The 25,225-nt window shown below is 38.7% G+C and overlaps 1 protein-coding gene across 1 annotated transcript in view; it reads left to right on the top strand.

Moving 5' to 3' along the window:
• Positions 1 to 25,225, top strand: part of LOC139741961 (adenylate cyclase type 5-like) — a 232,232-nt gene that overhangs the window by 200,907 nt on the left and 6,100 nt on the right. Inside the window, exons 8-13 of the mRNA XM_071652528.1 lie at positions 15,246 to 15,387; positions 18,321 to 18,514; positions 20,356 to 20,512; positions 22,097 to 22,194; positions 22,919 to 23,003; positions 24,328 to 24,444. Of these exons, the coding sequence (XP_071508629.1) occupies positions 15,246 to 15,387; positions 18,321 to 18,514; positions 20,356 to 20,512; positions 22,097 to 22,194; positions 22,919 to 23,003; positions 24,328 to 24,444 (793 nt within the window). The remainder of the gene's footprint in view (positions 1 to 15,245; positions 15,388 to 18,320; positions 18,515 to 20,355; positions 20,513 to 22,096; positions 22,195 to 22,918; positions 23,004 to 24,327; positions 24,445 to 25,225) is intronic.

Below are 25,225 nucleotides of genomic sequence, written 5' to 3'. Positions count from 1 at the left end.
ACATACACATTAAAACAACCATGCATACAGTACATCATACATGTACATAACTACTAGTGTGTACATTTGTGACAATATATCTACCTCTTAGTCCATCAATATAACTCCTTATATAATACCTTATCTCTCTTTCCCCCATTCTTCAACACAGACTTCTCCATGCTAATTAAAAACGATATGATGAATGCAGTCTGCTGCATTCAGTGCCGACTCAAATCCCAACCCTGAGTTGTGTGTGTTGTCTTTGCAAACAGATGTATGTTTTCATTCTCTGCTGTGGACACCTGGCAAACTTGTATATAAACAGTAGTTGGGGTAAATCCAATCAGAGTTAGTCTATAAGTCTGGGTCCTTGAAAGGGAATTGTCGCTGCTGAAGTCTGTACATCAGTTGCATTACATAGTGGACAATGACCTGTTGCATATTTCTTTATTAGAGTGAATCAGTTTAGTCTGCATTTGCACATGGTATGTCTTGGAATTGTGCAAAGCCACCTTTTGGATTATTGCCTGGCGTGTGAAAGGCGCCCTCAATGTTCCCATCAATCCCAGCAATACAAGAGGGGGTAGAATGCTATTATTAGATTCTGAGATTACAGTGATGTTCTTCATTAGTCAACAGAGGGGGCATGTAGGCCTGCAGTAGTAGAATCTCATATTTTGAAATAGCATTGCCCTTGATGGCATCCCAATATTTCCATCAATCTCCGAGTCACTAGAAAGTATGAAATTGCTATCTGAAATCATGTGATTATTGAAATGCTGTGTTTCATAAACTAACAGCTAGATGTTGTGTGCAGTGATTGACAATCATTATTTCTACAGGTTGGCTCGGAAACGGAGAGGTAAAGGGACCTTATACATGTACCTAGGAGTTTAGTGCCTAGTCAGAGATATGACCTCCAAAGGTCACACTCTGTCCCATGCCATGGCACAAAATCTGATTTCTTCCCCGGTTTGAAATTAAAATTCTTGATGTAACAGCTACGACACAGTTTTGAGGATGTTTGCTTTGAATCGACAGAAGGGGCAGTGATGTATAGTTTTTATCTAATGTGGAATTGCAGTTGTGCAAGATGTTTGACAGCGACAGAAAGATGCTAAGGTTGAACTAGATAGACATTTATATACACATCGTGGTCCTGGGATGAAGTACTGTCTTTTACACCTGAATGTAACATTTTCCAAATCATATCATTGCAATATTGCAAGTGATTGAAAAGTGAGAATCACTGTAATGGAAGGAGATATCCCTCTTCTCAAGAAGGAAGTATTGATTGAGTCAAAGGGGGCCTGAGCTTCAGATCCTGGCAAAGGCCCCTTTAATATTTTGATTCAATTTTATGCCACTGGCTCACTATTATTAGGTGTGCAGTTTCTGCAGCTTTTTCTTTTTTTTTCTGCAAGAAGAAAGTATGTCTAATTCCACCCTTGAATAAATATGTAAAAACATTGTTGTGTTCCCGGAGGTAGTAGTTAAATGCATGTTGCGATGTATAATGTGCATCGCTCATGTGAAATTTGCGGAAATACAACCGCTGCGTGTATGACATTAACATTAGAATAGTAAACTGATCGCCACATTTTTCGTTGGTTCCGTGATTGAACAATACATGTATGGCTTTGTGGGACTGTGTGTAGATGGTTAAAGCTACAACAGCAAAACTGTAACATCTGAATGTGTGATTACATGACGTTTTTATGATTGAACTGTCTTCAGCAAATTTCTGTGGGATTTTCTTGTATGACCAAGTGTTCTGTCGATATTTTGTTTATTGCACAAGTTTTCCATCCTCTGTCAAAGAGGGAAATATGTGTGTGCATGCCATCTACGTAAAAATCTGAGCTGTCAGAACAAAGGCAGAGTCTTTCCCAGGGAGAAGACTGGTTCTGAGAATGGTTAGAGGCAAATGACGAATGGTAGCCCCCTTTAATTGTTTGCCTGTCCTCATGAAAAATTTCAATTTCGCATTTTCTTCTCTTCCAATGATGTGGCGGGGTGATATGAAGTGGATTTTACGTCCGAATCAGATTCTCTTCGCATCATACTTCTGACGCAAAAGCTGCACTGATCTTTCCATGAATCCAATTCAGTCACGGCCGTGGCTCGTTTTTCAGGCAATCTATGCCTGCAATGGATTGTTCATTGTTTACCCACCTCGAGTCAGTGTGCCCAGGTAGTGTTGCTTCAGCCTTGTGTGAAACAAGATTTGCACACTTCCCCTTTTAGATATAACAGATCTCTACAATGATACAATTTGCATATTATTTTAGATGCCGAAAAGAGCTGTAACAATTTGGTTTACAATGCAGTTGCACAAATCTTCAAGCAGGCAACGTCCTTGCAGACACAACTCTCACTCTTCTAGCAATTTCATCTTGGCTCCTTTTTTTTTTCTTTGGGTGCGTTCAAGCGCTCTCCTAAAGCGAACTGTACCGTACCTGCGCCAGAGGAGCGCTCGAATGCTCCTAAAGTGTATCGTACTGTACTGTACCGAGCCAAAAGTGGGCCACTTCCTGATGTGCTTCAAAAGCGTACCAAAAGCATACCAAAAGCATACCAAAAGCTCGCTGCAAAACATGTGCATATCATGCATATACGTCACAATGCAGAAACATCATTCTCTTTGTTCGGAACAGCTGTAAGTAGTTCAAGCGCCAGGTATGTGGATGACATTCTTCCTAAAAAATGACCTTTTCTAAGAATAACTCGTGAGCTACACTTTCTCGACAGAGCACTCAAATGCTTAAAGGGTGTGTACAGTTCTGGTCGAGGTGAGGATTTAGCTTTTAATGTTTTGCGAGATATTCAGAAACCACTCTACGAGATGTCAAAGAGCTTGCGATTCTGAGGGGTATCAAAAGTTTATTTGATGAAAATCGGTTTGAAATGGCTGAGATATCCAAAAACAAGGTGAAACAAAGAGATCCTAATAAAAGGCGTGGCCTGTAGCCTTTTATTATTATCATTTTTTTTTTTGATATCTCAGCCATTTGAAAACCAATTTTTATCAAATAAATATTGAATCCTTCTTAAAATTACATGCTCTTTCATATTTCATAAGAGGTTTCTCATTATCTCACTTAGGAATGTTCAAAACATTAATCCTCACCTCAACCAGTACTGGACAGTCCCTTTAAAGTCTGGCACAGTTCGGTACGGTACGCTTTGGTTCAGTTTGCTTTGGTTCACTTAAGAGCACTCAAACGCACCCTTTCTCTTCCTCTAAAATGCCATACTACTTTATTACAACAATGTATAATATGATTCTAGCCTGAAAGGAACTTTTGGTAAAGTTGCAAACGTGCTGGACTCTCCTCAAAGGAGGTTATAGGGATATAGTAAGAGCATATCTGAATCACAGTATCCCCATGGCTGGATTCTGGAGGCAAGGTGAATGTTTGCATGTATCTGAAAATTAATAACAGCATATCTATTTTTAGATGTTTTCTTTGTCTCCCCGCGCCTCATCCTTTGCTGCATCGTGACCTCAGAATTGTTAGCCGGACATCTGAGATATCACTCAAATATGAGACAGAGAGGCTCATGTTACATGAGAAAGCCCCTTTATAGCAACTGCCCATGGACATTATCATCATGTTGTCCAAGGTGAACTACGTGTGAAGGGGCATTCAAACATCCATCATTAAAAGCCTATAAACACTTACATGAACATTAAAATCCCATCTATTGCCCTTCTGTCACCCACACAGCAGAGAGATTATATTTCATTACATTGTTGTTACAGCCTTTCGGTTGACAGAGGACGAGTGAGGGATTCTAATATTGAGTCATGTCTAGGTAATTGCCTTTATATATCATAGTAAAAGCTAATGTTTCTGTTTGTATTTTTGTCCATTGTGAACACAGTTGATCTTCTTTGAGATTTCCACGGAAACCTTTTTTCTGTCCTACAATGAAGCAACTTTTTCTTATTCTATTCATGATGGCCTTATCAAAAAAAAATTGCCATCTGGAACTTTTTCCTTGATCTGCTTGCTGAGATGAAAAGGAAATGTAACTTTTTCTAAATCCCAATGTATATATTTAAACAAAATGCCCAATGCCCTCCCCAGCCTTCCTTCCTCTTCCTCCTCCCACCCCTTCAGCTCCTCAACATGATGGGTTATGAAATGAGATGGTTCATCTTTGATGAATTGGCTGTTAAAGTAGGTACCTGGCAAGGTTATTGCCCTGGAAAAACTATGGTGTGGCCTCCATTAATATTCCACCCCCTTGTGGGTTCATAACCGCTGGAAATAAATGCGACCCGTCATCATGAAATCTTATTAGAGTTGCAGAACTCTGGTTTTGCAATATTGTTTACTTCCCGATTTTGCAGACTGTTGACTGTTGGCTTTCAAATGATGAATGATTTTGCCGCACTTTATTCAGAACAGGCTACCATAAAAACGGCAAGAGAGCTTTGCTTCTAAGAAAATATGCGATGATGAAGCCAGGTTTGAAGCGTGGATGTGGTCAAATTTGCAGGGGATTTTGCTTTTCGATGGAATATGTGATTTGAAAACACCTTAGCAGCATGCCCTCAAAAGATCTTCGTATTTCAAAACATTCTTGAACTTTGAAATTTGGACAGAAGGTAGCTTCTAAAGATAGCATATGCTGTTTCATTAAATATCAAATTTTATGTTTGTGTCTTGCTGTTTGTGTGTGTGTGTTTGTGTCTTTTTTTTTCCAGTTTTCTCAGCCTAGATTTCTATGACTTTTATGAGTTATTGGTCACAAATATATGATAGACAGCACCTGTTAAGAAATAACTGACCCAAAATACAGATGGCTTTCCATACCATTGCTGTATAAGAAGGCTTTGTGTCTGTTTGCCATACCCCCAAGATGCTTGACTCATACCATGACAGCATGTGAATTTTGCATACTTTGCTCAAAACCAATCGATAATATACAGAGTGTGCAGGTTCTTTGCATTGCACATGTAGGGTTCTCTAAAGCTCTCAAGGGTTCTGCCAAGGAGGTTTAAGAGATGGAGTTCCAACTGGCTGTAATTATTCAAACAGTTGTCACTTTTCTATCTGATGTACAAAAGAATTCCACAGGTGCATCTGTGCCTTTGGTGACGGGGTTTGATGCCGCCGTCTTGCTGAGCAATCTGAAGATTCATTTTGAACGTTAACTTAATGTTGGCTATATTTTGCTTGTTTATCTATTAAATGAAACAAAATCTCACTTAATGATAAAGCTCATTAAACAAAGGTCAATCACTTCAAGAAATATGTGCAAAAGTGTAAAGCAGAGCTGTATCATGTGAAAGTGTACCCTCCCGGAAAGCCGGTTTTATCACTTTAACCACCTAATTCCTCCAAATAAAACTGATATGTAATAATCTTCGAGTATAATTCTATATTGATAGATATATCAGATTAGTGGCCGGGCACGGCCAGTCGAGTAATTTTCATTTTCATTTCATCATTTTTTGCGCAATTTCAATTCGCACATCCCCGTGTCTTTACCATTATATACCACCTATCTTTTATAAGTAGGGATGGCGAAAAGTAATTACCATCACAAAGACATAATAGGTTGTTAGAAAGTGGCTGATGATTATGCAATGAGACATGAGTCAATTGTCTTCCTATCTGCTCGGCGCACGTGCATGCTCGTGAGCGAGGGAGCAAAGCGACTGAGCGGGGAGAGGGTGTGGGAGGGGGTGTCCGCCCTCCCACGGTAGGGAGCTTTTTCAATTTTTAGCTCTTCAATGGTGCGATCTGGTGCATACTTTAATAAGTGACTATTTTTTACTTATTTTGAAAGAGAAAAGGGAAATATACCTTCAAATATATATATAGTTTCAAATGCAGCTATCACTTTAATCCTTTGACCTATGGTCCCGATGCGTGAGAAAAATGGGTGCCATGCGTGAGATCGTAAGATGGACCCTAAATGCGTGTGTCTCATGCAGAATGCATGAGACTTGGTAGCTCTGCACACAAATTGAATCATTGCCCACATTGCCCCCAAAAACTTTTTTAAAACTGTATTTTCCCTTTAAATATCCTGATAATTTGTTGATGAACACTTTTGTTGTGGAGATGATAAAACTTTATTAAATCTTCCTTTCATTAGTATTGTAAGATGTGCAATTATTTTCTTCCTAATAGTATTATGTGAAACACACCTTACAGGTGTGATTTGCTTAATTATTGCTTTGCACATTGTTTTAAGCAGTCTTAAGCAGTCTTCCTGAGATCAAGAACAGATGATTTGGAAATGAAAAATGTCAAAGTGGAGGTCCATTTCCAATTCCTCTGAAAACATTGCAAATTTGTCCAACAGAACAGGGATGATGTCGCTGTTGAAATAACCCATTGAGGACAGGCTGATTTTGCTTCAACACGCATTTCCCTTCTGGACACTTGCCCGAGTATACTTAGTACGCGTCCGCCATGGGTTAAGAGATATCCTCCTTTGCTACATGCACACATCATTCTAGGCTTTGTTAAGTACTTATAGCGTATAATATATCCTATCTATTGCCACATTGTCATCTACTAGAAGGTGATTCAATATACCATTTTGCCATTTCACAAATCAAATTTGATTCAGCATTTGCTCCAATGTGCATTGTAGCTTGCACTGTTATTTTGTGCTTAGAAATTCAAACTAATGCCATTTTTCCATCATGTTTTGCCATGGACTACAGCTCTCCTTCGTTATCGATTCAATATCATGTTCTACTCTCATATATATTCCAATCATGAATTTCATCCAACATTAGCCATCCCCGAGTTTTTGTCTTTTTTTTTCATTCTGTTGGTATTTTATGCACATCTACTGTGATTTTTTCATTTTTGACTCGCCCCACTTTCCCTGCATGGGCACCTTCCCCACAGACTTTACATTTGCCAAAAATAGATTTCTGTTTTGCTAGAAGTGGGTATTATTCAAAATCAAATCATGATTGTGAGTCTGTGCTTTAAACACCACGTCTCGACGCCATCATCTTTTGTGAGAGTGACATTTGTTGAGTACCACGCCAGCAAGAAACAACATTGTCATACCATAATGCCAGTTTGTGTAACAGTGTAAGACTTACACAGACATATATGGCCCACCTCTTTCTTACCTGTGACCGCCTTTCTCTTACCACCGCCCTACATCTATCTCTTGGTCTTTTGTGTCTGTCTTTTTCTCTCTCCTTCTTTCATCTCTCTCTCTCTCTCTCTCTCTCTCTCTCTCTCTCTCTCTCTTATCTCTCCCTTCTCTCATCTTTCTCTTTCTCTCCCCCCCCCCCCCCCCCATGCTATGTTTCACTTTATCTGTATCTCTCCTTTGGTCTCTACTGTGTCCTGTTGACCAGTACACATGTTTGAACACACAACCTGTCTGTCTCTCTTCATGTGTATATTTTGCCCTTTAACTTGCTCTTCATATCATACACAGAGACATGATACACAAACACAGACTCACATATAAAAACACATGAACAATAACACTGTCATTAACACTAACACTAACACAGATGCAAACACAAATCCAACACAAACACACACACACATGTTTATAGACTTCAAAACATGGACCACTCTACCAAGAAAAACGTAACAGTACTCGTTTCGTTTTTTACCTATGTAATATCATATCACAGCACACATGAATAAAGCCTTGTTTAATCTTGTGCATCAGGCAGTGCTATTATTCACATTTTCTGTAATAAAGTAACAAGTCAATAGAATTGTGTGACCAATGGGGGAAAAAAAACTACAATTTTGATGATGTTCATGATGATAATGAGAAAAATTATGATGATGATGATTACAGGTCTAAAGATCTTGAAAAGTTTTCTGAGCACTGTTACAAATAATGATGGGGGCATTTCCTCAGCAAAAGGGTACATTTCTGGTATGTCACTTAATTTTCTGTTTCCAATGTGCATTATCCCCAATACAATACCAACTTTTAGAACACTTCAGTGAGAGATAACTTTGACCCAAAATTGCTTCAAAGAAGCGATCTTTTTAGAGTTTTTGGCAAAATGAAAAATGTTGGCTTAACATATTCAACACTGGACAGAGATTTTTGTACTAATGTACGAAGGTCAAATAATGAATACTTATTGAAACTTTGTTGTTTTCCACTGAATGGCCTAATATTGATTGGAAAAGATTAACAGCTCTAAAATTCTATTGGACATTGTGTTTTATAGCATTTCTAGACTTAGTATGTAAGGTATGCAACATGGACAGACAAAACTGTTGCATATACCAATAGCCACATAATATTGATTTCCTTTTTCCTTCTGTCACTATAATTTGCCCACATCAAAACAGAAACTACTCCGTGTTAAACATTCATTTCCATTTAGATTGTGCTGGATATGATTTCATAATGGACTAGCGTCTAACCTGCATATTGCCTTTCCTCTATAACATTTCAATTTACTTCAAACAAAATATGTACCAGTAATGAAAGTACATGGGTGCATTGATGGAAAGATATTGACCGGCAGAGGATAGCTTTTCATGCTAGATAATGTTCGGACCACAGGGTCTGAAGAGCTGATTTTGGAAATACCACAGGAGTGGAGTGATGTGTGATCTACATAACGTGACATTTAAAACTACAGGAGTAGCTCATCTGAAAACATTGTATGATGGTGGTTTTCCGCTGGAATTGCCTTTTGTTTTGTTGGAAATAAAGTGATTTCATGTCAGTATCATGGGAATTTTGCCTTCAGCTTGAGGCTAAAATGACAGGATTGTGATTTGTCATGAATAAATGAGTGACATGTGAGGATGCAAGAAAAATATGTTTGCCATTTCAAACTTGAAACTATAATCTCTTCAATTTCAGTTTCAACTTGTGTTTCATTTTCAACATAGACATCGTCGCTGGGGCAACAAGACCTTGTAAATGAAATTATGGTGAAAATGTCTTTGTTTGATAAATGGCCAGATGATAAGTTACTGTAAAATGAGGAATGTTCACATGCATTTTAATTTCATGAGTTTCGCGAGCACCAAAATTTGCAAAATTAAAATGCACACAAAATTCGTTGTCTACACTCTATGCATTGAATGCCAGTGGCGGTTCGCAAAAATTTCATGCCATGAAAAAGGCCGTCAGCTCCAATTCGCGAAAATTTCATGCCGTGAATATATCATGTTTTACAGTAAGTGGTGTCCTGTCCAAATCCTAACTGTCTTACCCAAAAAATGAAGCCACCAAAAGGAAAGGCAATCCCATTTGGTACAGTGCTTTGACTGCCATGTTTCTTTGCTCTCCTGAACATTTTACATTTTGTAGATACGAGGTCTTGTTGCCCCAGGGACGACATAGACATCACCTTTTTGGTAACAGAAATGAGATACATAAAACTATGTGAGATGAAAAGAGTGTTCAATAATTGTAGAACCTTCATGATAATTATGCATTGTCATAAAACTGATTTGTGACCAGAGGCAAGTAAACGTACAATATGCAAAATCAAAAAATGGAGGGACCCACTAAAAAGACAAAGCTTTTAGGATGTGGGCCCCTCTGAAGAAAAACATCAATCGAAAGCACGGAAAAAAATCTGGAAGCCCACTAGAAAGACAGAGCAACAAACAGAAACATATACACACAAGTAAACATGAAACAGGACTGAGATAGGAGTAACACTACAAGGGAGAATTGACTGTGAGACAAGACAAGACGAGACAAAACCAACATAAGAGTAAGGAGAACAGAACAGACAAGAATGTTCAGCAGAGATGGCCATCTCGTCAGAAGCAGGGGCGGATCCAGGAATTACATAAAGGGGAGGCGCCTTTACAAAATTAAAGGGGGCCGCGTACGTGTCCCCCCCCCCCCATTTTTTCTTTTTTATTTCTTATGTTTGAAAAAAAAAATAAAGAGGGGATGTGTGCCCCTTGCGCCCCCCTCTGGATCCGCCACTAAGAAGTGTGTCCCCCCCCCCCCCAAAAAAAAAAAAAAAAAAGTATACATTTTTCAGGTATACTGTAAATTCAGTTTAAAAAGGTGATTTTAAAAAAAAAAAAAAAAACATATACACTGTATGCCAAAGCATTAGGTGGCTGTGTCCCGACTGGGCAACATAAGAGAATGTTCTCCACCACCAGGCAATATTATTCACATGGCTGGCAGCTCTGGAGTCAAGTCTTGCGAATATTGCACACTAAAATGCACGGTGTAAACTTTGCTTGTCAATGGCAAACATTAGAGCTATTTAAAGAGGAGCTTGCCCTTTGCTTCCAGCTACTAAGTGTAGTACAGTTGAACCTCTCGTATCCGGACAAGTCGGGACCAGGGCTCATCCGGATAAGGGATTTGGCCGGATACGGGAGACTCAATGCTTTATACATGTACATATACATACACATGTACTGATGTAGCCCATTGTAGTACCACATGTAGTAATGTGTATACTGCAACCTTTTCATTGTTACATTTGGGGATGTTTGGGGATGTTAAAATGTCTGAGGGAAAGCAATATGGAAGGAAATTTGATGTAATGTATGTTAATCATGTTGGAAGTACATGTAATATGTAATTCATGTGTGTTTGTGTAGGAGTTCTCAAGGAGTTGGGAATCCCCCTTTCCTCCCGTAATTATGAAAAAAAAAAAAAAATCACGGCGAGATTGCGTCCGTATAATAGAGAGATCCGGATAAAGGGAGGCCGGATAATAGAGGTTCAACTGTATATTAAATCAATATGCGTGAGATGTGTGAGTATAGTTATATCAAAATATGGGCTAATTAGGAAAATAGAATATTACGGAGTTGTATACTGCAACAAGCAGAATAGCAAGGAACTTCATGTGTTATCCTGTTTGAATGCATGTTTGTATTACGTACATACATGTACTGTTGATGCATACACTTGCATTTCTCTTCTTGAATAAAAAACCACTTGAATAAAACACCTAATTGTAATGTGTAGTGGCTGCTGCCGGGATACATTCTTACATCCTTCCAAATGCATTTTGATGCTTCTTAGACTTAGCAGTACCTTTGAATTTTGATGAAAAGGTGAAATAAGAAAGGATCAGATTAATGTGGATTAGGGACTGTATAGATCTGTAAATCAGACAGATGTCATTCATGTTTCTGTGTAGGGGTTTTTGTTTTACATTCTTTTGCCAGACACTGCTCTCCATGAAATAAAAAATGGCTCAAAACGTAAGATGATCGAATTGTGCTGCCACAACAAAAATTTAAAGTATTCCTCTTGTTTTTGTGATATTTTACAAAGAGTTTGGAGTCCCCCTGCGTTGAGATGCCCTTGTCAGGAATCATCCAGACTGAAATGAATTCAAATGGCTTCCATGCATGATTCATAAAGAAGGATTTCAGGCACTCCCTCGTATAGTCTATGGAAAGCATGGAAGGAGTAATTGAATCCTCGCGACCTCGATGTTTTATGAATTAGAATTTGATCACGTCAGTTCTTTTACTCGCGGAGGAACCCACCAGTCGGTCCATGAATGTGTAATTTCCAGGTTTTGCTGGCCGCGTGCAGGTATCTTCTATTTCCTTTTTCGTCCCAGAACTTGGTGAAGAGCAGCGCAGAAAATGTTCCTTTGTGCTCTCCCCAAGGGAATGTGAAATTTTGGGAGTTGTGCTTTTCTCGGGCAGGGAATCTGTGGAATTTGAGAAGGAAAATGCAAAAATTTTTCATTTTGCAAACAGACGTCAGTTTAATTATGGAATCAGCATATGTTCCACATTCCATATTTCATACTGCCAAAGATTGTTCATGTATTATGTTTAAGTTCGACTCCTTGGCAATGGAAAGACTAGACAAATGAGCATTTTTTTTAAATTATTTTAAAATCATATATATGAATGATGATTTAAATGAAAGAATTGAGAGGAAAATTATCCTTTTGCTGGCAACTTTAATTTTCATGCTAATGTATTTCATGTGATTCATAGTATAAAGAAAAGATACCCGGGGCAATACATTCATGCATATAGTCATGCTTGTGACTCACATGCACACTCATGCACAATCAATGAGAACATTCAAATAAATGTCTCTTGGATGTTGACCGTTTTTGTTTCTGTCACAGTCATAGAATGCTAAAAACTACTTTTCCAGCATGCCTGTTCATTGATTTCCTCAAGAAAAAACTGCCCAGAGAAATGGGGCTTGCGTTGGATGGTCAGTTTCTTGAAAACCGGCCTCCCTGTACCCTGCCGCCTCTGTCCATCAGCCGCCAAGTTGCCGGGGAGAGGGGAAAAGGAAAATCGCAGGAGGTCAAAGCCACCTGGCGTCCCAGCTGCAGTGCGTGCGTGTCAGGTTCTGGGACAGCTCAGGGATTATTGACAGAGAATTGTCCGTCAAACCAAGCAAGTCACCCGTCGCCATCCTGCCCAGCAAAAATCCCAAGTTGCGGTCTCCGCATAAACAGTATGCTTATAGCGCTGTCAAGCTTTCCTGCTTTGACAGGTTTCGTCGAGCCTTTGGTGTTGCCCGCTGGGTAATTGAATTTGTGATGTCCAGTTTGGTCATCAAAACTTTGCACTATTCTGACATGTGCCATGATGAAACTGCTGAGTAGTTCTTAGCCCCTTTTATATTTGTTTACAGTGTTGTTTTCAGAATGCAGCTCCTTATTGGAATATCATTTGCACTATTATGGCCAACCTATCCTTTCCTAATTATTTTCAAGATGATGGAGATGTTTGACATTACACTCTTTAGATGTCAATCATCAGTCTTAGTACAACTATGTAACTCTTCATCATCAGAATTTTGGAGTGGGCAATTAAGATAATCACTCTATTATTGGCAACTAGATTTATCTATTATTATGACTCTGCAAGATGCATTAAAGTCTCAAGAGAATGAAATGATGCATTAAGGTTTTCAGCTTTGCCCCAATAATCTCTTCTCACCAAGAGCTGTAGGTACTGTTAACAGCAAAATAAGATCTGTTACAAAAGAGTGTTTTCACATGACTTGTAACTAGCAGGCAAAAAAAAAAAAAAAAAAAAAGAAAAGAAAAATTTGTAGTGAGTGGTCATGAAAGGCATAATTTACCATTTGCAGGTGAAACAAAAACCCAGCATTAGTGCTTTAAAATAGTTCTTAAATGTGAGTTGGGGATAGAAACAACCACTGTACACAATTGAATCGGTAAAATCGATGTTGAGTATTGTTAGATATACAAAATGTGAACAATAGTTACAATAAAAATGCTTCCTGACTAAACCGTCCACAGTTACGGTTTAATGAGAAAAATACAGATATCTCCATAGATTTTAAGCTTTATCGCGAAAATTTTGTATGATAGGATGTTTTGTTGTACAACAGACCTACACAGTATGCATTTGTCTTTAAAAAAAAATTGAATCACTGTTCCCAAAGGTAATCAGGATCTTTAAAGTACAAACATAGCCAGCTTTAGGAAGACTTTTTGGTTTTAATGTTTTAGAATGGCTTGATAGAAAGTTATAAGTGCCTTTAAAAGATAAAGTGCTCTAATTCCAATAGTGCCTTTATAGTCCTTTTAAACGATTACTGTGCCTTTAAACATAAATAAAGGGGTTCTATTCTGTGATAATAGACCATTTCGGTTATGTACTGTATTCGAATTCTATGCGTGTTTTGTTCACAATAGTTGCCCTGGACAACCACATAGATTGCCTGTGGCTTGTACTCCCTAGCAACAGATAAGTGAATTCCTGCCTTAGAAACTTAACCTGTTAGCCCGTTGAGGACGAGTCCTGAGTATACTCGGGCAAGCGTCTATGGGAAATGCATGTTGTAGCAAAATCAAACTGTCCTCAACGGGTTCAAGGACAAGTCCGGAGTATACTCGGGCAAGTGTCTATGGGACATGCATGTTGTAGCAAAATCAACCTGTCCTCAACGGGTAAATTGGAAGTAACAGTTGAATGAAATGCTTAGTTACTAGGCTCTAAGAAAAGAAACATCCGTTAATAGTTATGCATTACAGATTGAAATAGTATATTGGTAGTGATGCACTATATGCGTAGCACTGAAATGATGTATTAGTATACAAAAGTGTTTTTGTGCCATAAGGTCAACATCCTATCTCTGCTCACTTCACAAAGGGGCAGCCCCCCCCCCCCCCCCCCCCAGAGTTGCCAATTTGCAAGTTGATCGGTCAGGAAGCATGCGTGCTCGTTCATGCCACGGCCGGCGAATCAAGGTATCGGCATGAATTTTTCACGTGGGGGGGAAGGCGGCGCCTGCCGGTGAAACCGGAGCCCTCTGCCGAGGCTTGTGTTTCCCCTCCGCCATGGCAGATGGTCCGAAATCGGGTACGGCTGAAAGCTGCCGAACCCTCCCCTCATTTACCCTCCCCTTCCCCTCCTCTTTTCTGTCTTAATTTCTTTTTCCCCTCCTGTTTCTTCTTTCTCTCTCTCCCTTCTCATTCCCTAGATCTCAACTTGCGACGAGACAAATCCGCAAATCTTCCCGCCTTTGAAGTTTTTCCTCCTGTCTTTCAGAGGGTCTTCTGATTGTTTGGGCTGGCAATGCAAAACTGTCACTTGACAGTGACTATAGGACAGCAAAAGACTTGATATTCTCTCCACTTTTGAGGATGAATATGACATACATTGTACTGGCATGTCAGGAACTCACTGTGTGTGATACAATCATAATGACTCTTTTAATAGCAGCACTCTGGTTTTTTTAATGTACTCGACAGTCTTGCTTTTTCCTCCGGACGCCATTACTGATATTCTAATTTCTCCTGTTAATCTGACTCATGTTCACCTTAATTAGGACTTATCACCATAGAAGCTTTGAGAATACATGTAGATCCAACCATTTTCATGGATTCATGCATGAATGGCAATGTTTCACAACATCTGCAGATGGCCTGGGGAAATTGACTCATTTTCGTCATTGTTTGAAAGGTTTTTAACCACTTCTGATTTTTTATTGAGGTGATACCATTTATCTCTCTGTCATTTTTCATTTTGTGAGTTTGGGGTAAGAGTGAAAGTACATGTGTATGAATATTACTTTTGGTAACTGTTGCTTATAACCAGTTATGTTTAGAACCAACAGGACCCCCTCACCCAATCAACAAAATGCTGCAAGCTGTACAAATGTCACTTGGGCCATGTTGCATGAAAAGATGCAATCAAACATAAGTAAAAAAAATCAAACTTAATATGTAATTTTTATAAACTTCTTTTTGAAAAAATGCCTGAATCATTTTTACATTCCGAGCTGATGGTTAGTATAAAATCTACTCCTTCTCTTCCTCTTCTGTGGTGTAGACGGGTCCACATCACCAAGGCAACGCTCAAGTTTCTCAATGGGGACTACGAGGTGGAGGCGGGGAATGGCCAAGAAAGGAACACATACCTCAGAGATCACAACATTGACACTTTTCTCATCATTCCCAAGAACAACCGAAAGGTGAGGGGTCAATTAGAATGAATGATATCTTGTGTTCTTCTTCTTCCTTTTCTTAATCTTTATTTTATTTGTGTGTGTGTGTGTGTGATTTGTCCTGTTAAAGTAATGGAGGCACTGTGGAATATAGTGGATATGAAGGCTCTTGACTTTCAGATGGGGATCTCCGGTTCAAATCCCGTCTAGTTCCTGTGCCCCTGAGCAAGATGTTCTCACTCAAGATGTCCCTCTTGACCCAGGGGTATGAATGGGAACGTGGCATCACTATGATAATTATAATGGCAGGGCCCTGAGATATCGAGCAATGGCATTTACTAGAGTTGCTAATCTGGATGAAGAAGACCATGTTGTTGGTGTTGTTGCAATCACTCCACTCTTCAGTAAACCTTTGAGCGTAGCGGCAAGTTTATACAGTGCACATATTCTAAAATGCAATCACATTACCACCAATATCAAACCCATTGAAGGCTAGTCTTGGGTATACTCGTGCAAGTGTCCATGGGAGGCACATGTTTATTGTTATTGCAAACTCAGTCCGTCCTCAATAGGTTAATGTTAAAGTGAAAACATGGTTTTGGTAAGGGTTTGAGAACCTGTCTAGCACCATTTCATATTTGCTTGCAATATATCGAAAGATTCTACCAAGAAACTTACCTGGCTGACGCGATTTGCCGGGATGAGGAGTTATTTTGGAGTATTTCAAGATTAAAAATAAGAGTCGGTATACCGACTTTTATTCCAGAAGGATCCAGACTAACTCGGTCTCAGGGAAAACTCTGCCCTATTTCAGACAATTTACCCGCAGTTCTTGATCGCCATACTGAAAAGACAATCAAATACGCTTGATAAACAACAACAACTTCAAAGACAGCGCGTCTCAGGTGATGTGCGTAATATGCTTGAGGACTGCGCGCTGTCCATTTGTTTTGTACAGGATTAGCGCACACTTTCCTGTCTTTTCAGTTAAGCGTCTTTGGTATCAACTCGGACCATAACTGTGACTAGCAAGAACTCCAAGCGCTGTAATGTACAGGCCGCTCCCATAGTACAACACTGTACGATCCAGAAGGACAACTCGTCCCGCGTCAAAGCGAGGCCGAGTTGTCCCCGAGTCCGAGTTTAGCCTGACCTCGATCGGGTAAGTTCTGAGACTGCGACTCCGGCGAACCTTTTTGGTTATTATTACGCATTTTCGTCGTTACCCATTGAATATCTTGTTATTACAGCGTTATTCCCCACATTTGTTAGGCATACGTGCACATTTGGGAGTGAAATTTGACAACTTTTGCAGGCGTACCAGTACTATGTTTTGGCTTTAAGCATCCTGCCCTGCACCCTTACCATTACCCTTTGGGGTAAGAGAGGAGTATTGTAGGTAAAGTATCTTGCTCAAGGATACAAATGCTGCCGCTGGATTCAAACCTTGGTCCCTCTCATAGACAGCACAGTGTGCCATCCGCTGGACCACAACAGCTCGAAAACATTATTTTGGTCGCTCTTGAAACTGTCTCCGCAGACCATCAAAGCTGTAGTATTGGTATCGATTTCCCTTCTAATCTTTTAGAGTTACAGAAAACAGTATAAAAAATGAATGAAGCAAAGCTAATAATACAGTAGTTCTTGTGGTTACTGCTCAAAAGAAAATCAAGACTTGTTTTGGATGATTCATTTAGTTCTGCATACTCATACCTTTCAGGACATGTGACAGTTGTGTGAAGGTCCTAAAACCTTGCAGGAAATTGCTGTTACTGAAAACCACAACCACAAATATGAATAAATGGGACTATATCCTTCAAGACAGCAAGGTCCATGCTCTTGTGAATACATTTTTGTGAGTGAAGGATTCAGAAAATGATGTGATCCATGTTGTTGTTTCTTTTATCTGCATAAAAAGATATAATCAATTATTGATGTTTGCTTTCATGTAACTGAGGGAAAGGCAAACTTTTAACTACACTTATGTCTGTGTTTTTCTTGAAATTTATGTGAACTATCAAAACTCAGGCAGAAGTTATATACCTCATTACATGTGCATCCTTTTCACAATTGCAATGTACAATGTACTTCAAACTCATTGCTTAAATATATGTTGGTGTTTTTGTGCCTTCACACAGTACAAAGCATCAGCATGAACCTCTTTTTCAAGTCTGTAAATACTTTAATGTGTTGTTTATTTGACAACACACATTTTCTGTTTACACGTGTCTTTGTAGCTAAATTTATTTTCAAATGTTGTCTCTTATTACACCATTTCACCAACTCTTAAATCAGCTGTCATGTGTTTGTTTTCCCTTTCTCCTCTGTAAAACCTACGTGTATCAAGTCACAGAAACCACATTGCTGTGGTTTGGCACCGTTTCTTTTTGCCCAAATTTGTCCTGTTCATTAAAAGCATTTCTAAAGGTGGGGTAAAAAACTTCTCTTTCATGTTAACTGTGTCTTGGTCAAAGAATGAATTTGTTCCTTCGAGTTGTAAAAAGTCTATTAAAATCATCTAAATCACTAAATTCATAACTGATTCTTAAATTGGCAATATATTTTAGAAAAAAAAAATGATCTGGTTTTGACAGATTTGATGAATCTTACCATTTCCATCTACATGTACACTTGTATGTAGTTCTTCCAATATACACTGTAGGATACGCAGTAAAATTAAGAGTTGCCAATTGAATGAGCACGGATGATAGTTGGTTTGTTATTGCCCCAAATATTACCCGAAGACTTGATTGCTGAATACCAAAGTATATAATGCAGGTTTGTTTGTTTGTTTTTATTTATCAAATGTGTGCTTCATGTTTGAAGTGCTCTCTGCACATGTTGGAACATGTGTTGCCGAATGTTCAAAGATCCTAAGTTTGTCCTGTACTGTATATTGACTTGTAGCGTTACTCCTCAGAAATAAGTTTTCTCTCTTTGTTCTGATCGTTCGAAATCAGAGTACGATGAGGTCGCCCATTACGTCCAACGGAGAACACAGAGGGCGCTCTTCGTCGGTGGTACAGCTCCAGGGCTGGGGGGCGGAGAAGCCCTTCTCCTCCATCATGACGGGGAAGGAGTCGAAGGAAATGAGGACGCTGGGACACTATGAGAAGACGGGAAAATCGGCCCGCGTCACCAACATCGAAAATAAGTGAGTCACTTGTTTTGGAAGCGTATAAAGCGAAATTTTACCCAGCGAGAAGTGACCTTCCCCTCCTCCGATGGAGTTAATTAGGGTGATTGCTGCGCCCCCATCAACCATTGAGCAGCAAACAAAAGGAGGAGGTGATGTAGGTTAATTGGGTCAGACTACCAGGGGCTGACCAATTTCCCTACCCACACTTCTGGCGCAGATTTTTTGTTTGTCAAATGGTCCCTTGTAGGTGGAGTATTTGCCTTTTCACAGCCACTGAAGTCACAGGTACTGAGAACGGCAATGCTGGATGCAAAGTTAGTTAATTTATTATGAATTGCAAAGTCTTAATTTTTTTGTTGTGATGAAGAGTCGTCATGTAAAAAAAGAATTTAGAAAACTTAAGGTTTGTGGACAAAAATGAATGGATGTTAGAACCAAAATGTTGACAACTTGATAGCTAAAATCCAGTGCCAGTGGTAGCAAGAAATAAATTAAATTGTTTTGTTTCACATACAAACAGACACAGTCATACAGAGAAGAGTTGATACTTTTCAGCTTCCACACTCATCAGTAGGATTGAATATTTTATTTTCTTCCATTATTGTTAACCTCATGATAAAAAGTACATGACCGGGTGCTACATAAGTTTTTTTTACCAGTTGCCCAGTCGAGCAAGAAGATTTTCAAATTGTTGCAGAACACTTTCCTGAACGTGAATTTTTACGTGCTTGAAGAGAAAGTCCGAACATGTAAGAAAATGATACAGAAAATCACTTGCAAGTCAAGGGCTTGATAAAATACAATCATTTGAATAAACAGTACACGTTGATTCACAGGCTTATACACAATGGAGTAAAAAACTTGGTTTGATCAAGTGTTGGTATTGCATTGCACAGGGGCTTCTCACATACTGTACATGTACATTGTAAGTGTTGGAAAGTTGCTTAAATGAAATTAAAGTGCATTGCATCATTAATCAGTCATTATCTTTTGGCTTCTGTATGGTTGACTTCATGGCTTTGATGGGGGGGGGGGGAAGTGAAAAAAATAGTGTCTTCAAAACTTTTTGCTTGCCCAATTTGGCCGAGCATTTTCTCCCATTGTTCCAAAACACTCGCCCGACTTTCGCTTGCCCCAGACAATTGATGAAGCACTTAATATTTACATTGTAGCACCTTGCATGAAATGTATGAGAATTTGCCCTACCAGCAGTTTGGTTCGAATATAAACTCTCATCTGCATAATGACTACAGTAGCTTTGTTAAAGTGACATCAGCGTACACATGTAGGATTTTGATGTTCCTTGACCAATATAGGGACCGATAGCTATCACACCCAATTACAGTAACAGCCTAGAGAGGTTGTCTAGTGATTGGAAAATGATGAGAAGTCCAGATGTAGTATGTGAGAGCAGCAGAGATGGAAGGCGAGAGAGAGAGATAGGTGTTTATCACGTTAACCTTTTATGTGCCTAGGCGCTTAGCTCAACTTGTCAAGCTTTTTCGGTAGAATTCAGCGATCCATTCTAACTTTACCTGGTTGTAAGTATTCAAAGTTAATGCTTAACAACCCCGAGCTACCAGGCAGTTTTTGAGATAGATGAATTACTGTAAAAGTGGAAATTTTCTTTGCGTTTCGCTTGTCATGTAACTAGCGAAAAGAAAATGCAGATATTTTTGCTTGCTGTATGTAACACTAAATTCACATTTTGATTTCACAGAATCAAAAGCATCCTGGTTGATTGCAAAAAATTATTCACACCAAAATTTCTACTTTTGCAGTGAAGAGAAAAATGATGAGGGGATACCAATAAAAGTGTGGTTGTCTCAACTTGTTTTTTGATGTCTTTTTTCCAGATTGGGTCTGGATAAGAACCAGGAGAAGCAGGACCCAGAGGAGGAGGTCAATGAGTTCCTGGGTCGGGCCATCGATGCCCGCAGCATCGACAGACTGAGGTCGGAGCACGTCAGACGTCTCACCCTCACCTTCCTCAAGAAGGACTTGGAGGAAAAGGTGAGCCCTGATTGAGTGAGAAAGGGTGTGTTAGAGCACTCTCATGAAGCGCGCTGTACCGTGATGTAACCACACCAGAAGAGCACACTAACGCTCCCAAAGTGTATCGTAACCTACCATACCATACCCCACCATACAACATTGTAGGTTCATTATGCTAGAAAAGTGAAAACATGTTGAATTTTCTTTATACATGTATTTTCTCTATATCATCCGTGTATGACATCACAAAATGTTGTAGTCTTCTGCATTCCCTCAATCCGCAGATTATGTACTTAGGTTTCATTTTTCTTTACAGGATGGTGAATGGCAAGTGCAGGGGAAAAATACCAGAAATTGAACTGGTCTGTATGAAAAATGAAAAAAGAAAACCTCCCTCATTGGGCTCACTGAACTGGAAAGAAAGTGCATCATGTTCTCTTTTCGGCATTAGCCGCCGTAATTGCTAATACCTACTTGACCTTTCCAGCAAACGAGCGATATGAATTCCGTGTCTCGTATATCAGAGACGCTAATCAGACGCGAGCTTGAATTCAGCGCGATGTTCACTCGGCAATTACACCTAAACATCGATCAATCAGCCAAAACGAGTCGCAGATCAATCCAATATAGGAAGAGAGAGAGGCGCAGTGGTGTCCACAATGATATCTGGCCAAAGGAGGCACTAATGAAATCGGGGGGAAACATTCCCCCGGCTTACGATGCCACGCACGTGGATCCATCGTTATAGAATCAGACTTGTAAGTCGTAGAGGAAATGAGTTGAAAGTGGTCCGTATGTATGATCAATCATGAACGTTATTATTTGTCATCTTCCTCATTTACAGTCTGGGCTAGCCTGAGTGGGATAATTCAAAATGAAAGAATGTGGTGTGTGTTTAAGCACAAATATTGTAGAGGCAGTAACATAGGACTGGTTACATGTGGCAGGAAAACATTGAAAGTCTTTCACTTTTACATTTGTTGATTCATAGCAGTAAAGGATGTCAAATATTATAGCTAAAATTCCATTGGTACTCTTTGAAAGTCAACGAAAGCTATTGAACTTGTCTCCATAAAAAGTTTCTTTTCTTTCTTTTTTTTTTGTAATGAAGATATAAAAAATGTTATATAAATGTATATGCATTCTACACTTTTTTGTTTGGGATCAAATAGATGTGCAAAGGAGAAATTGACTGATTTTATGCTAAAAAGATAATATTAGATATTTTTTTTAAGCTTCTGGGACAGTTGAACTCCAAATATTAAAGATTGTATTAGAGGATGATCATAATAGTGTACATGTACACTTGGAGTATAATACACAGATGATTAATTTTTATGTTTTCAAATTACCACATTAAATTATGCCTCTAACATTTTCTCCTCATGTCTTCCAGTCCCATGACTTACAGCTAATAATATGTGGCAGGTGTTGGTCTGTTGTCAACTTTATGCTGCAAGCTGACCTGTCATGCCAATCCTACCGAGTATGTCAGTGTAGTAAACAGTAATAGCATGAATGATGCTACATGTACAAATGTAGGTGAGATATTCACAACCTGAGTGGATGCCATCAAATGCCATCTTTGTGTCATTCTTGCAGTACTCCAAAGTTCGCGACCCCATGTTCAGCTCCTACATGGTGTGTGCGTTCCTGCTCCTCATCGCTATATGCCTTGCACAGGTCGTTGCCTTCCCTCCGTGAGTATTCTCCCCAATCTCTCTCTCACATCATCCTCCTCCTCCCTGATGATGTGTAGTAATCACCATAGATATGCCCGTAACCATGGGCAACAAGATGCAGACAGATGCAACCTCTGATCTGTACACCTTTAACAATAAGCATCATAAAGTCTTATACAACTGTAAAAGTGGACAATTTTTGAGTGGTTATTCTTGTCATGCTCAGTTGAGTAAGATGGAATTTGCATATTCATAAATTTTTGTGTCTGTTGGCACATAACCAGAAGATATGGAAGTTATTGCCTGAAGTATTTTTGTAGTTAACCCTCTAGCAATACTGGCAAGCACAAATGTTGCCAGATTACAATGTAGATGTTCTGCCTCAATGCTAAGACCGGTAATTTCCATCCTTTTCGAGGGGAATGTCAAAAAAGATATATTCATTGAAGTTGTATATTGTTTGTATAGATATAATGGTACAAATTATATATATTTTAGATCATTTGAAACATAATCTTGATAAAAGCCTACTAAATGGATGTTCACAGGTTTTGTTGTTTGTCTATTGTTTGGATTTGTAAGTGGGTCTTATCATGTAGAGAACATCATATGTGGCTACCATGAGTTCCACTGTTAAACAATTTGTGTAAAATTAATTTTTTTTAGGAGATAGGGGTCTTAAAGTTTTCCTATTTCTCTGCAAAACTGTATTTTTATTCTTTTTCTCTTACCTTTTTTTCAGGACGTATGTCATGCTGGGTGTGTTTGTTGGTATAGTCTTCTTCTCTGCAGCCACGCTCTACATCGTCCTCGCAGAAAAATGTTCGGTAAGATCACACGTCCAGAGATGTTAAATATCCAGCAGGCTCTTTTTTTAAGTTGACCTGGTGACAACAGCTTCGGTCAAACTATGCGAAACTGACATTCGACGCGTAATTTGCTTCCCAATAACTTTCAGAAGTTTGAGCACAAGATAACACTACCGAAACTGTGCATACTGTAGTTTCAGTAATGCAAAACTACCAGTAGTTCCGGTCTTTAAAAAAAAAAAAGAAAAGTCCCCTAACTCCTACATATAGAAAATACAAATGCATAAACAGCTTGCAAATGAATGTGCAATGTGCGTAAACAACAGGAGTGGATCAATTATCATGTCACAAACTTCTCAAAGTTTCGGCCACATGCGGTCACACCGCACAAAGCTAATAGTTTCATGAGAAGTGAGCAACTTCATATTAAGTGCATGCAGGAAATTTTGCTGGTAACTTCTTGAGAAGCTTGTGGTCACATTGCCCAAATTACGCAAAGCAAAATACTGGGTAGTGAAACTACCATAGTACAGGTACATGTAGTTTTGCACAGTGTGACCATGCCTTATGTTGTCTTTTTTGTTTGAAAGGAAGAAGTTTACTTTGTAAATGGGTCTTTCCATTGAATATTTTACACTCAATATGTACAGTAAAGGCCTTCTCTCTGTGCTTCATAATATGAGATGAACTGAAAAAAAAAGATAATATGGCAATTGCTGAAAGTCTCTGATTATGATAATGAGATGTGTAGAGGTTTTTTAAGTAACCAGGACTTTAAAAATATTCAAATATTCAACACTCAAGTGTTTGTGTTTGTGTGAACGTTTATTCATTGCCTTAGATCAGACCTGAACTACACATGTACATTGTATCACAACACAGTTCTTATTTGTTAAAAAGATTCAGCAAGGCGTACGTTTAGTTTGATATTGCCAGTGTTGACATGAATTTCAATCAAATTAAATCAAATTAGCATGAATTGAATGAATTATAAATAGTAAGAACTGAAATGATACAAAATACAACATGAACTGAAATAAAATTGAATTAAATCACATCAACTAAGAGTAAATTCAATTAGATATAATTTATGTGAAAATAAATTGAAAGTAGCTTTAAATGATATGAAATAAAGTGTTTTGAAATATAAACTCGAACTGAAGTGAAATGAATGGAAAAGAAATCAAAATGAATACCATGGTACAGAATTAACTATTAGTGACAGACAATAGATTTGTATGAAACACAAAATGAAATAAAATGAAATGAAGAGAAATGAATGGAAATGGAAGTGAAAATGAAAAGAAAATTAATGGTGAGCGTCGTTATGTATTGTTTTCAGTGTAATCCGTCTGGGTGCCAGAAGGTCTCAAGACACATCCTAGAGAGTCGTAGTTTGAGCTCAGTCCTGGCCGTCTGGACTCTCTTCCTTATGTTTGCAGCTTCCTTCACCATCATGGTAAGTCTCTTGCAAAATACACCTTGTTCTCTTTGCTCTATCTTGTTCAGAGATAACAGCTCTTACATGTTTTTTTTTTCATGTTTAATTCTATTTTTAATTCCCTGCTGTCAAAATATAAGATAGAATTACACACGAGGTGAAAAGTTTATGTTTTTATTTTTGCACTCTTTTCATGTCATGCAAAATGCATGAATATTTCCACACCAAAAATGTCAATTTTTACAGCGACTGTTTTCTTGTTATTGAAAATAATGTACTAGGTTTCATGGAAAATACTGTATATTCCCAAATGGCGCTACTACACATGTACTCTGTATATTGCAGGAAAGGTTCTAGAAATACTGTTTTTTCTGCAAAAAAAAAAAAAAAAAAAAGCCCTTTCAGCCCTTAGAATACTGCAGTGCAGTTTACAATGTAGGCATCCTTATTTCTATCCTCAACCCCCCCCCCCCAAAAAAAAGAAGAGTAACAGATAAAGATAAACGAAACAAGCACAATCAGACGAACAAACTCCCAGAAAAGCACTGATGAAATTTGAAACTTAGTCACTTCTGAGGAACAAACTTCCATTATTGTGAAGAAAGTTGTTATCACACAAGTCAATGTGTACTTACACAGAATCTTTTTAAATAAGCATAAATGGAGTGTCAACTGTAAAGGTTTCCATTCATTTTAGTTAAATCAAAGACAGCTTTGTCCGCTAAAAACTTTCAGGTGGAAATCCTATAATCTGAAAGCAGTGTATGAAACTTCTATTTCTGTAATACCCACCCTAGTG

Source organism: Diadema antillarum, unplaced genomic scaffold, assembly GCF_040938485.1.
Source record: "Diadema antillarum isolate AM-2024a unplaced genomic scaffold, OU_Dant_1.0 seq00000966_RagTag, whole genome shotgun sequence".
NCBI classification, from domain to species: Eukaryota; Metazoa; Echinodermata; class Echinoidea; order Diadematoida; family Diadematidae; genus Diadema; species Diadema antillarum.
The sequence above is the reverse complement of the archived record's forward strand: the minus strand, read 5'-3'. Positions and strand labels throughout refer to the sequence as shown.